The sequence below is a fragment of the Clarias gariepinus genome, unplaced genomic scaffold, assembly GCF_024256425.1.
Source record: "Clarias gariepinus isolate MV-2021 ecotype Netherlands unplaced genomic scaffold, CGAR_prim_01v2 scaffold_32, whole genome shotgun sequence".
Classification (NCBI taxonomy): Eukaryota; Metazoa; Chordata; class Actinopteri; order Siluriformes; family Clariidae; genus Clarias; species Clarias gariepinus.
In genome coordinates this window covers 480,001-495,000 of record NW_026520999.1, presented here as the reverse complement: position 1 = coordinate 495,000, position 15,000 = coordinate 480,001, and the positions used below count along the sequence as shown (strand labels likewise).

General features: G+C 44.1%; 1 protein-coding gene across 1 annotated transcript in view; it reads right to left on the bottom strand.

Annotated features, from left to right (window-relative positions):
- Positions 1–15,000, bottom strand: part of cacna1aa (calcium channel, voltage-dependent, P/Q type, alpha 1A subunit, a) — a 153,919-nt gene that overhangs the window by 137,214 nt on the left and 1,705 nt on the right. The window contains exon 2 of the mRNA XM_053490796.1: positions 14,539–14,678. Coding sequence (XP_053346771.1) covers positions 14,539–14,678 — 140 coding nt within the window. The remainder of the gene's footprint in view (positions 1–14,538; positions 14,679–15,000) is intronic.

Sequence of the window (15,000 nt, the reverse complement as noted above, 5' to 3'; positions counted from 1 at the left end):
TACGTGTTGAAAACAACACACGCACACAAACACACACACACACACACACACACACACACTTACTCATCTTCATCTTAGTGTAAAAATTCACTGCGTGGGAAAAACTACACAAGAAGCAGAGGCTGTGGTAAAGCTCGTTCCTGACTGATCTGACTAATTTCTAAATGCTGAGCCGAATCCAGTCAGGTCACCTCAAACCCCACACCTTACTTTAATGTTAATATCATGCCAATCATGTCCAGTGTTGGGGGCTGTAACTTTTTAAAGTAACTAATTACGTTACAAAATTACTGTCATTTAAAAGTAATCAGTTCCATTACAGCGTTACTTTCTGATAAAAGTAACTAGTTCAGTACTTTTCCACTGCAGAAAATGAAAACTCCTTTGTGATTCCTCATGCATGTTGTTTTAGTCAAGACCTTTATAATTATTCTACCATCATCACTCATCACTCAGTGGTAGAAGTCTGGCCCATAATCGGTTAACTACTAATACCCCTATCTCACCTACTAATACCCCAATCTCACCCACTAATACCCCTATCTCACCTACTAATCCCCCTATCTCACCTACTTATCCCCCTATCTGACCTACTAATACCCTTATCTCACCTACTAATCCCCCTATCTCACCTACTAATCCCCCATCTCATCTACTAATACCCCTATCTTACCTACTAATACCCCTATCTTACCTACTAATACCCTTATCTCATCTACTTATACCCCTATCTCACCTACTAATCCCCCTTATCTCACCTACTAATACCCTTATCTCACCTACTTATACCCCTATCTCACCTACTAACACCCCTATCTCACCTACTAATCCTCCTATCTCACCTACTAATCCCCCTATCTCATCTACTAATACCCCTATCTTACCTACTAATCCCCCATCTCACCCACTAATCCCCCTAATTTACCTACCAATCCCCCTACCTCACCTACTAATACCCCAATCTCACCCACTAATACCCCTACCTCACCTACTAATACCCCATCTCACCTACTAATCCCCCTGTCTCACCTACTAATACCCCTATCTTACCTACTAATTCCCCATCTCACCTACTAATCCCCCTATTTCACCTACTAATCCCCCTATCTCACCTACTAATCCCCTTATCTCACCTACTTATACCCCTATCTCACCTACTAACACCCCTATCTCACCTACTAGTCCGCCTATCTCACCTACTAATACCCCTATCTCACCTTTTAATACCCCTATCTCACCTACTAATACCACCATCTCACCTACTAATACCACCATCTCACCTACTAATACCCCTATCTCACCTTTTAATACCCCTATCTCACCTACTAATACCACCATCTCACCTACTAATACCACCATCTCACCTACTAATACCCCAATCTCACCCACTAATACCCCTATCTCACCTACTTATCCCCCTATCTCACCTACTTATCCCTCTATCTCACCTACTAATACCCTTATCTCACCTACTAATCCCCCTATCTCACCTACTAATCCCCCATCTCATCTACTAATACCCCTATCTCACCTACTTATTCCCCTATCTCACCTACTAATACCCCTATCTTACCTACTAATCCCCTTATCTCACCTACTAATACCCCTATCTCACCTACTAATCCCCCTATCTCACCTACTAATCCCCCTTATCTCACCTACTAATACCCTTATCTCACCTACTTATACCCCTATCTCACCTACTAATCCCCCTATCTCACCTACTAATCCCCCTATCTCATCTACTAATACCCCTATCTTACCTACTAATCCCCCATCTCACCCACTAATTCCCCTAACTTACCTACTAATCCCCCTATCTCACCTACTAATACCCCAATCTCACCCACTAATACCCCTATCTCACCTACTAATACCCCATCTCACCTACTAATCCCCCTGTCTCACCTACTAATACCCATATCTTACCTACTAATTCCCCATCTCACCTACTAATCCCCCTATTTCACCTACTAATCCCCCTATCTCACCTACTAATCCCCTTATCTCACCTACTTATACCCCTATCTCACCTACTAACACCTCTATCTCACCTACTAATCCGCCTATCTCACCTACTAATACCCCTATCTCACCTTTTAATACCCTTATCTCACCTACTTATACCCCTATCTCACCTACTAATACCCTTATCTCACCTACTAATACCCCTATCTAACCTACTAATCCCTCTCTCTCACCTACTAATACCCTTATCTCACCTACTTATACCCCTATCTCACCTACTAATCCCCCTATCTCACCTACTAATACCCCTATCTTACCTACTAATCCCCCATCCCACCTACTAATACCCCTATCTCACCTACTAATCCCCATCTCACCTACTAATACCCCTATCTCACCTACTAATACCCCTATCTTACCTACTAACACCCCTATCTCACCTACTAATCCCCCTATCCCACCTTCTAATCCCCCTATCTCACCTACGCAGTTTTATGCGGTGGCCATGAGTACGGTTAATCATGATTCACCGGCAGTTTTATGCTGTGATTAGTTTTCCATCTTTCCACGTGTTGGTCCTCGCAGACCTTGCATAACGTCGGGCGGTCACTTGTGGCAGTGAGAAGCAGCTCATAGGTGAGATAAGGGTTTAACAGCAGAAATATTGGGGGCGGGGCTTGTAGGATGACTTTTACACACACAATAATGGATTTTTTGAATAACAGATTAAATTTTTTATAATATAACTGAATAACTGAGTAATGGCGGACCTAACATGTTAGATTACTGCTTGCATCAAAAAAGTAATCCAAGTAACGCGTTACTTTGTCACACCCAACACTGCTCATGTCTTAGACTTTCTCCCAGTGATGTCTAGGGATCTGCAAGTGTACATTATTATATTTATTATAAGTCTTTCCCAGATTCCTGAACTGTTTGTGAGAGCATCACTGGCAGTTACATGTTGCTCAACCTCACATACATCAAGTTACCTACGAACTGACTACGCAAAATGTTATCATGTCCTTGAAAATTTTTGACTCTGCTATGAACCACCACACACTGCCTACAAACGTTCCTTGTTTCCCTGCAGAGGTCCTACAACACCGTACTGTTTGATATGAATTCTTAAGATTTGTCAATAACTGATCGTATTTCCCTAAAACGCCCCACAATTCCTTCTTATGGACAAAAATATATTTGAGTAAAATGACATATTTTCAATTATAAAATAATCTCTGCATTTCCACAACTTCTCCACATTGTCTCCATATCATCTTATGATCATCTTCGAAACATCTCCACAATATCTCCATATCATCTTGCATTCATCTCCACCACAGAACCCTGGTCTCTCCATCTCCAGCATGGACACATCACATCTGCATATAAAATATGTGCTTTTTAATTTTAGTATTCAAGATTTCAAATTTTCTGTTTCCCCAAAAAATCTGCCGTGTGTGATGTGAAGCGCACGTGTGAAACAGTGGAGTGTCATTCAAATTAGTTTTTTAATCCTGGAAAGATCATGGCACACCTGTGCTTTATTCAGCAAGAAGAGGAAGAGGGAATTATCTACAGATACAACAAAGATATATTGTTACTATGTGGTTCATAATTTAGGATTTTTTTTTATAACTAGGCTCACTGCACTACAGCTTCACATGGCATGTGTTTTTCCTCTCCCACTACTGCTACATAAACATAGCGATGAGTTTGTATAATTATTTATTACATTTCTTTTGCCTTTAATTAAAACCCATTTTTAATATAAACAAGTCGGCCAAAACATTAAAAACACCTGTATAATATAGTGTAGGATCCTCTTGTGCCTGCAAAATAGCTCTGACCCATCGAGGCCTGGACTCCACCAGACCTCTGAAAGAGTGTGTGGTATCTCACACTAAGTCGTTAATAGCAGATCCTTTAAGTCCTATAAAATAAATGAGATGAATTGTGGTCACGAGCATGCGTGGTTCGAAGCTAGGAAGGAAATCAGAGTACCTGATCCGAATTCATAGTCAAGATGCGAGAGTGAGGGTCGATAACAGAAAACTTATATGAGCAGTAATCCAACATGAGAAGCAAGCGCGTGATCCGGGGAATGAAGCGTGAGTCGAGATCCGAGAGGGCAAACTCTAATCTGTCAAAGAGTGCTTGTTTGGTGGAGAGTTATATAGAGTGGAGGTGTGTTCGAGCCGGTGAATGAGGCAGTAAAACGGAAGCGCTGAAACAGAGTGTAAAATGGAGTCACGGGTGATCATGGCTTGGTTTGACAGGTGGGCGTGACCTGGCATGCCGTGGCGTTGCTGTAGTAGGGCAAGAGTGGCTCCTGGATGACAAGCTAGCTTTGAGTTGTGGCCTTACTCTAATACTGAAAGGCGTACTGTGGCTGGGACTAAAAGTCTCTGTAAGATTTTTTTACTTCCAGCTGAAAGGCTGCCACCAAACCTTGGGGTGGTGGGATAGTTCCTGTGGTGGGTTTATCCAGAGGGGTGGCAAATTGTCAGGACAGGGCATCAGGCTTAGTGTTTTTGGAGCCTGCTCGGTAAGACAGCATTAAATCTGTAGAAAAACAGGAACCAGAGTGCCTGCCATGAATTTATTTTCTTAGCTGCCTTTAGATTTTTTAAGTTTCTATGGTCGGTCCAGACAAAAAAGGGGTGTTTAACTCCCTCCAGTCAGTGTCTGCACTGTTCTAGGGTGAGGGATTTATACCCATGTACATATTACCCCCATACCCATGTACATATTACCCCCATACCCATGTACATATCACCCCCATACCCATGTACATATTACCCCCATACCCATGTACATATCACCCCCATACCCGTGTAAATATCACCCCATACCCATGTACATATCCCCCCATACCCATGTACATATTACCCCCATACCCATGTACATATCACCTCCATACCCATGTACATATCACCTCCATACCCATGCACATATCCCCCCATACCCATGTACATATAACCTCCATACCCATGTACATATCCCCCCATACCCATGTACATATAACCTCCATACCCATGTACATATCCCCCATACCCATGTACATATCCCCCCATACCCATGTACATATTACCCCATACCCATGTACATATAACCTCCATACCCATGTACATATCCCCCCATACCCATGTACATATCCCCCCATACCCATGTACATATCCCCCATACCCATGTACATATAACCTCCATACCCATGTACATATCCCCCATACCCATGTACATATAACCTCCATACCCATGTACATATCCCCCATACCCATGTACATATCCCCCCATACCCATGTACATATCCCCCCATACCCATGTACATATCCCCCATACCCATGTACATATAACCTCCATACCCATGTACATATTACCCCCATACCCATGTACATATTACCCCCATACCCATGTACATATCACCCCCATACCCGTGTAAATATCACCCCATACCCGTGTACATATCACCCCATACCAATGTAGAACATGACTATACCATTGTACATATCACCTACATGAATACCACTCGTGCACGTGTACATATCACCTCTGTATTTATTACCCGCATTCCACTGTACATATCATGTTTAAAGCCTTGTATCTACACTGTGAGTTATTGTATATATGCCACTGTGCACTTCTGGTTAGATAATTTCTGGTTAGATGCTAACAGCATTTAAATGGCTTTGTTCATGGAATTTGCCCAATGACAATAAAGTTAAATCTAATCTAATCTAATGTTAGGGCTGTTATAAATAAATCCATAAATATTGTATTTGAAGTGTCGCACTCAAGATGACGTGTAGTCTTTCAGTTTTGATTCGAAGGCATTAATAGACATACTGCAGATCCATTGTGGTGTTGTACAGAACCACAAATGCCAGAGACATGGTGTCACTGACAGACACATCACTACCCTCTCATATTCAAGACTGTTGCACAGTCTAAGTAAACCTGTTCATTCTTGAATCTTTAACCGCGCCCTGGTTGTCGAAGGTCTTCATGCTGCTGTGTGTTTGGGTCAGGGCTGTTTATCTCCAGTCCTGGAGGGCATGTGTGGAGAATAGTGTGTGATTTACCAACACACACACACACACACACACACACAGAACCTGATAATTAACAGATTAGTTGACTGAGCTGTGTTTGAGCAGAGGAATCATCAAACTGTGTTGAGCACCGCCCCTTATCCGTCCAGGAATAAATATGTTCATACTTAGATCATGTAAAACTGTAGTTAAACACAGGACAACTCCATGTAACAAATTATAGAAATGTGATATATAGACATGTATCAGAGGCCTATTCATATATTTTACAGTAATAAATTTTAGCAGTGTGGACATGTGGACATGTACAGGTCCTTCTCAAAAAAATTTGCATATTGTGATAAAGTTCATTATTTTCTGTAATGTACTGATAAACATGAGACTTTCATATACAGTGGAACCTCGGATTACAAGTATTCCAAAACACTCTTAAACCAAATTTAATTTTCCCATAGGAAATAATGGAAACTTAAATTATTCGTTCTACAGCCCAAAAAAATAAATACATAAATATAATTAATACAAAATATAAAGTAAAAATAAAACAAATTAACCTGTACTTTACCTTAAAAAAATGTAAAATTAAACCCCGACAGATAAGGGTTTTCGTTTGTGCATGCAGAGTGTATGTGTGTAAAATGTGCGCGCGCACACACACACACACACACACACACACACACATTAACAGATAGACCGTTTTTAAAAACATTTAAAAATTAGCAAGGAACATTCCTAGTCACACTCACCTGAGCGCATACTAACAGGATCACTGCTGTAAGTAAAACAACAACAGCAAAAAACAAATTAAACAGCTCCTCACCTTTGAAAACAATCGCGACAGAGAGGAGTTTGTGTTTATTTGGCAACCTGAGAGGAGGGGGGCTGAAGGGGGGCTCGCTCGCGTTTACAGCCCCCTTCTCTCAGGTTGCCAAACAAACACACAAACTCTCTGCCTTACACAGACACAAACACGCGCACGCAAAAACACTGCAGGCACTAAGACCCAGCAGGGGAGACGATAGGTCTCGGCTTTACAGCTCCCCTTCTCTCAGGTTGCCAAATAAACACACAAACTCTTCTCTGTCGCGACTGTTTTCAAAGGTGAGGAGCTGTTTAATTTTTGTTGTTGTTGTTGTTGTTTTACTTTACAGTAGTAATCCCGTTAGTATGCACTCACGCGAGTGTGACTAGCGATGTTCCTTGCTAATTTTTAAACGGTTTTAAAAACGGTCTCTCCGTTAATGTGTGTGTGTGTGTGTGTGTGTGTGTGCGCGCGCGTCTCACACACACACACACACACACACACACACACAGCGCGTGTGTGTATTCACCCAGCAGGAGAGACGATTACCTACAATTCTGCTGCAAGAGAGAGAAAAACCGTTGGCTCACTTGTGATGACGTAACGCTCGTTGTTAAAACAAGAAGCGCATGCGTGAGACATGATACTCGGTGCTCGTTAACTAAGACGATGCTCGTTTTACAAGTAAAAAATTATTAAAAATTGTTGCTCGTCTTGCAAAACACTCGTAAACCACGTTACTCGTAATCCGAGGTTCCACTGTATTTTAGATTCATTACACACAACTAAAGTAGTTTAAGCCTTTTAATTATTTTAATATTGATGATTTTGGCATACAGCTCATGAAAACCCTAAATTCCTATCTAAAAAAATTTGCATATCATGAAAAGGTTCTCTAAACGAGCTATTAACCTAATCATCTAAATCAACTAATTAACTCTAAACACCTGCAAAAGATTTCTGAGGCTTTTAAAAACTCCCAGCCTGGTTCATTACTCAAAACCGCAATCATGGGTAAGACTGCCGACCTGACTGCTGTCCAGAAGGCCATCATTGACACCCTCAAGCAAGAGGGTAAGACACAGAAAGAAATTTCTGAACGAATAGGCTGTTCCCAGAGTGCTGTATCAAGGAACCTCAGTGGGAAGTCTGTGGGAAGGAAAAAGTGTGGCAGAAAACGCTGCACAACGAGAAGAGATGACCGGACCCTGAGGAAGATTGTGGAGAAGGACCGATTCCAGACCTTGGGGGACCTGCGGAAGCAGTGGACTGAGTCTAGAATAGGAACATCCAGAGCCACCGTGTACAGGCGTGTGCAGGAAATGGGCTACAGGTGCCGCATTCCCCAAGTCAAGCCACTTTTGAACCAGAAACAGCGGCAGAAGCGCCTGACCTGGGCTACAGAGAAGCAGCACTGGACTGTTGCTCAGTGGTCCAAAGTACTTTTTTCAGATGAAAGCAAATTTTGCATGTCATTCGGAAATCAAGGTGCCAGAGTTTGGAAGAAGACTGGGGAGAGGGAAATGACAAAATGCCTGAAGTCCAGTGTCAAGTAAATTCAAAAAATTTTATTTGTCACATACACAGTCATACACAGTACGATATGCAGTGAAATGACCTCCTCGTGACCTAAGAATATGAATAGAAAATAAATATGAAAATTAAAATAAAGGGTAAGTTTAACTAGAGAAGAATAAAATAAAAATAAAAATATACAAATAAAAGTTAAAAATAAAATATCTGTACACAAAATACACAATATAGAAAATATATGGAAAATATATGAAAAAATGTAAAACAATAAGAGCAGCCGAATAAATGGTAATAAAAGAATGGTTATGTCCATGGTTGTGCAATCCACATATTAAAAGTGACTTGTGCAGTGCAAATATGCTTAAAGTGATTTGTGCTGAAGTGATTTGATGTGATTTGATTTGATGACCACGAAGTGTAGTTGTGCAGTGGCCAATAGTGTAAACAAATGTCCAGAATGTCCAGTGTGTGTGTAAAAACCATATGTGTGGGTCAGTACTGTGTGGTGGTGTGATTGTGATTGAGAGACTGTATTGCCTGCGGGAAGAAGCTCCTCCTCAGTCTCTCTGTGTTGGCCTTCAGGGAGCGGAATCGCTTTCCTGACCTCAACAGAGAGAACAGTCCATAGTTGGGATGGCTGAGGTCCTTCACAATCTTCCTGGCCTTGGTCCAGCACCGCTTGCTGTAGATCAAGTGCAGGTCAGGAAGCTCTGTGCGGATGATGCACTCAGCTGATCGCACCACCCTCTGTCTGTCCTGCATGGTGCTGTTTCCAAACCAGGTCGTAATGTTTCCCATCAGGATGCTCTCTATGGTACAGGAGTAGAAATTCCTGAGCACCTTAGAGGGCAGTCGGAAGTCTCTCAAGCGTCTGAGGTGGTAGAGACGCTGTCTGGCCTTTTTCACCACGGTGTTGATGTGACAGGACCATGACAGGTCCTGCGTGATGTGAACACCGAGGTATTTGAAGCTGTCCACTCTCTCCACTGGGCTCTCGTTGATGACGGGGGTCTGGTAGTTCCTCTCCCGCTTGGTGCTGAAGTCCACTACCAACTCCTTTGTCTTACTGACGTTTAAAAGGAGGTTGTTCCTCTGGCACCAGTTCTCCAGATTTCTAATCTCCTTCAGGTAGGCCGTCTCGTTGTTATCAGAGATCAGGCCCATCACAACGGTGTCGTCAGCAAACTTAATGATGGTGGTGGAGCTGGTAGTGGCCACACAGTCATATGTGTACAAAGAGTACAGCAGGGGGCTCAGAACACAACCCTGGGGGGGCTCCAGTGCTGAGAGTGATGGAGGCTGAGACGTGTCCGCCCATCCTTACTGCCTGTGGTCTGCCAGTAAGGAAGTTGGAGATCCACTGACACATAGATGAGCTGAGTCCCAGGTGCTCCAGCTTGGTGGTGAGTGTGGAGGGAATTATGGTATTAAATGCAGAGCTGTAGTCGATGAAGAGCATTTTAACATAATTCCCCCTTCTGGTGTCCAAGTGAGTAAGTGATGTGTGGAGGAGATGTGAGATTGCATCGTCTGTGGAACGGTTCTGGTGGTATGCAAACTGTAGTGGGTCCAGTGTGTCGAGTAGTGAAGAAATGATGAAGTCTCTGACCAGGCGTTCAAAGCACTTCATCACTACTGAGGTGAGGGCTACAGGGCGATAGTCATTGAGAGAAGCAGGATGTGGTTTCTTTGGGACAGGAACAATAATGGACTCTTTGAAGCATGTGGGGATCACCGACTGAGATAAAGAGATGTTGAATATCTCAGTGAACACAGGTGCTAGCTGGTCTGCGCAGGCTCTGAGGATATGGCCTGAGATGCCGTCTGGTCCTGCTGCTTTCCTGGTGTTCACTCTCTTGAAGGCTCTCCTCACGTCATGCTCGGTGATGATGAACGCGTTTCCGGTGCTGGCAGTGTCTTCCTGTCTGCAGCCGTTAGCGCCGCTAGCATTAGCATCGCTAGCGTCTTTAGCTGCAGCCTCGAAGCGAGCATAGAAAGTGTTCAGCTCGTCTGCCAGAGTCACGTCTGCGTTTGTCATACCGGTTGTTGGTGTTTTATAATCCGTTATTGTCCTTAATCCCTGCCACAGGCTCCTAGAGTCACTCTGTTGGAGTTGTGACTCTAGTTTCCTCCCGTAGTGCTGCTTCGCCTCTTTCACCGCCTTCCAGACGCTGTATGACGCAGCCTTACATTTAGGCATTTGGCAGACGCTCTTATCCAGAGCGACTTACAATTTTATCTCATTATACATCTGAGCAATTGAGGGTTAAGGGCCTTGCTCAAGGGCCCAACAGTGGCAACTTGGTGGTTGTGGGGTTTGAACCTGGGATCTTCCGAACCGTAGTCCAATACCTTAACCACTGAGCTACCCCTGGCCCTTGTACGGTTCCATGTCCCCCGACGCGAGTCCCGTGTTGTAGGCAGCGGTGCGAGATCTCAGAGCGTCGCGGATGGTTTTATCCACCCACGGCTTCTGGTTGGGAAACGTTTTAATAGTCTTTTTCTCCACGGTATCATCCGCTAGTTTCCCGATAAATCCCACAACCGCTTCCGTAAACACGCTGACGTCATCATCGGAGCTGTTTCTGAACATGTCCCAGTCTGCGTCATTTAGTGCGTCCTGTAACGCGGCCACCGATTGGTCCGTCCAGCGCGCGACCTCCCTCTGAACCGGAACTTCCTGTTTCAGCCTTTGTTAGTATTTTGGCATGAGGAAGATGGCGGCGTGGTCGGATTTACCAAACGGAAGGCGAGATTGTGCCTTGTAGCCGTCCTTGACAGTTGTATAACAATGATCCAGTGTCCTTTCGCCCCTGTTGGGGCAGGTGATATGCTGATAAAAGTTCGGCGCTGCGCGTTTGAGGTTGGCACTGTTAAAGTCCCCCGCCACAATAAGCGCAGCGTCCCGGTGTTGTGTTTGGTGCTGTGTGAGTGCTGTTCACCATTAAACACACGCCGCCTCCCCTTGACTTCCCTGAGTCCCGTGTCCTGTCCATGCGGTGAACCGAGAAGAACTCGGCCGGCTGGATGGCGTGGTCCGTCACTGCTGGGTTCAGCCATGTCTCGGTGAAGCAGAGGAGATTGCAGTCCCGAATGTCTCTCTGGAACTTTATCCTGGCCCTGAGGTCATCGAGCTTGTTTTCCAGTGACTGGACGTTGGCGAGCAGGATGCTAGGCAGAGGTGTGCGGTGTGCACGGGCTCTCAGCCTGTTCCTGACGCCGGCTCGTTTCCCTCGGGTCCGCCGCTTCGCGTCACGTTCTTTGTTTTCCCTCAGGATCTCACTCGGCCAGCTCGGATCCGGTCAGTGATGGTCTGGGGTGCCATGTCAGCTGCTGGTGTTGGTCCACTGTGTTTTATCAAGGGGAGAGTCAATGCAGCTAGCTATCAGGAGATTTTGGAGCACTTCATGCTTCCAGCTGCTGAAAAGTTTTATGGAGATGAAGATTTCATTTTTCAGCACGACCTGGCACCTGCTCACAGTGCCAAAACCACTGGTAAATGGTTTACTGACCATAGTATTACTGTGCTCAATTGGCCTGCCAACTCTCCTGACCTAAACCCCATAGAGAATCTGTGGAATATTGTAAAGAGAAAGGTGAGAGACACAAGACTCAACACTCTGGATGAGCTTAAGGCCGCTATCGAAGCATCCTGGGCCTCCATAACACCTCAGCAGTGCCACAAGCTGATTGCCTCCATGCCACGCCGCATTGAAGCAGTCATTTCTGCAAAAGGATTCACGACCAAGTATTGAGTGCATAACTGAACATAATTATTTGTTATCAGTGCACAACTGAACATAATTATTTGAAGCAGCTGCCATGTCAGCTGCTGGTGTTGGTCCACTGTGTTTTATCAAGGGCAGGGTCAATGCAGCTAGCTATCAGGAGATTTTGGAGCACTTCATGCTTCCAGCTGCTGAAAAGTTTTATGGAGATGAAGATTTCATTTTTCAGCACGACCTGGCACCTGCTCACAGTGCCAAAACCACTGGTAAATGGTTTACTGACCATAGTATTACTGTGCTCAATTGGCCTGCCAACTCTCCTGACCTAAACCCCATAGAGAATCTGTGGAATATTGTAAAGAGAAAGTTGAGAGACACAAGACTCAACACTCTGGATGAGCTTAAGGCCGCTATCGAAGCATCCTGGGCCTCCATAACACCTCAGCAGTGCCACAAGCTGATTGCCTCCATGCCACGCCGCATTGAAGCAGTCATTTCTGCAAAAGGATTCACGACCAAGTATTGAGTGCATAACTGAACATAATTATTTGTTATGAGTGCACAACTGAACATAATTATTTGAAGCAGCTGCCATGTCAGCTGCTGGTGTTGGTCCACTGTGTTTTATCAAGGGCAGGGTCAATGCAGCTAGCTATCAGGAGATTTTGGAGCACTTCATGCTTCCAGCTGCTGAAAAGTTTTATGGAGATGAAGATTTCATTTTTCAGCACGACCTGGCACCTGCTCACAGTGCCAAAACCACTGGTAAATGGTTTACTGACCATAGTATTACTGTGCTCAATTGGCCTGCCAACTCTCCTGACCTAAACCCCATAGAGAATCTGTGGAATATTGTAAAGAGAAAGTTGAGAGACACAAGACCCAACACTCTGGATGAGCTTAAAGCCGCTATCGAAGCATCCTGGGCCTCCATAACACCTCAGCAGTGCCACAGGCTGATTGCCTCCATGCCACGCCGCATTGAAGCAGTCATTTCTGCAAAAGGATTCACGACCAAGTATTGAGTGCATAACTGAACATAATTATTTGTTATGAGTGCACAACTGAACATAATTATTCGAAGCAGCTGCCATGTCAGCTGCTGGTGTTGGTCCACTGTGTTTTATCAAGGGCAGGGTCAATGCAGCTAGCTATCAGGAGATTTTGGAGCACTTCATGCTTCCAGCTGCTGAAAAGTTTTATGGAGATGAAGATTTCATTTTTCAGCACGACCTGGCACCTGCTCACAGTGCCAAAACCACTGGTAAATGGTTTACTGACCATAGTATTACTGTGCTCAATTGGCCTGCCAACTCTCCTGACCTAAACCCCATAGAGAATCTGTGGAATATTGTAAAGAGAAAGTTGAGAGACACAAGACCCAACACTCTGGATGAGCTTAAAGCCGCTATCGAAGCATCCTGGGCCTCCATAACACCTCAGCAGTGCCACAGGCTGATTGCCTCCATGCCACGCCGCATTGAAGCAGTCATTTCTGCAAAAGGATTCACGACCAAGTATTGAGTGCATAACTGAACATAATTATTTGTTATGAGTGCACAACTGAACATAATTATTTGAAGCAGCTGCCATGTCAGCTGCTGGTGTTGGTCCACTGTGTTTTATCAAGGGCAGGGTCAATGCAGCTAGCTATCAGGAGATTTTGGAGCACTTCATGCTTCCAGCTGCTGAAAAGTTTTATGGAGATGAAGATTTCATTTTTCAGCACGACCTGGCACCTGCTCACAGTGCCAAAACCACTGGTAAATGGTTTACTGACCATAGTATTACTGTGCTCAATTGGCCTGCCAACTCTCCTGACCTAAACCCCATAGAGAATCTGTGGAATATTGTAAAGAGAAAGTTGAGAGACACAAGACTCAACACTCTGGATGAGCTTAAGGCCGCTATCGAAGCATCCTGAGCCTCCATAACACCTCAGCAGTGCCACAAGCTGATTGCCTCCATGCCACGCCGCATTGAAGCAGTCATTTTTGCAAAAGGATTCCCGACCAAGTATTGAGTGCATAACTGAACATAATTATTTGAAGGTTGACTTTTTTTGTATTAAAAACACTTTTCTTTTATTGGTCGGATGAAATATGCTAATTTTTTGAGATAGGAATTTTGGGTTTTCATGAGCTGTATGCCAAAATCATCAATATTAAAACAATTAAAAGGCTTGAACTACTTCAGTTGTGTGTAATGAATCTAAAATATATAAAAGTCTAATGTTTATCGGTACATTGCAGAAAATAATAAACTTTATCACAATATGCTAATTTTTTTAGAAGGACCTGTATATGTATGTACGCCCCCTAAAGGCCAAAATGACTAAAAATCATAATTGTATGGAAACAACATTTACTGCTTAGACATAACCAAATGACTTTAACAAGAAGTGTCTAGTGTGTGTGTGTGTGTGTGTGTGTGTGTGTGTGAGTTTGAGACTCACCCAGTCAACACCACCACAAAGTCCATGACGTTCCAGCCGTTTCGGAGGTAGGAGCCCTTATGGAAGGCAAAACCCAGAGCCAGAATCTTAATGCCAGACTCAAAGCAGAAGATGCCAATGAAATAAGGTTCTGTGTCATCCTGAGAGAGAGAGAGAGAGAGAGAGAGAGAGAGAGAGAGAGAGAGAGACAGGGGGAGACAGTGGAGAGAGTGAGAGAGACAGACAGAAAGAGACAGAGAGAGGGAGAGAAAAAGAGAAAGAGAGAAAGAGAGAGACAGGGGGAGACAGTGGGGAGAGTGAGAGAGACAGACAGAAAGGGACAGAGAGAGAGAGAGAGAGAGAGAGAGAGAGAGAGCCTTTTGTTTTAATTAACACCATAGCTGCCCCCTAGTGACAGGGAGGAATTGGCCACGATTAAAGGGGTCATACGGGCCTACATGCACTTTTTTAAGCTGTTTGGAC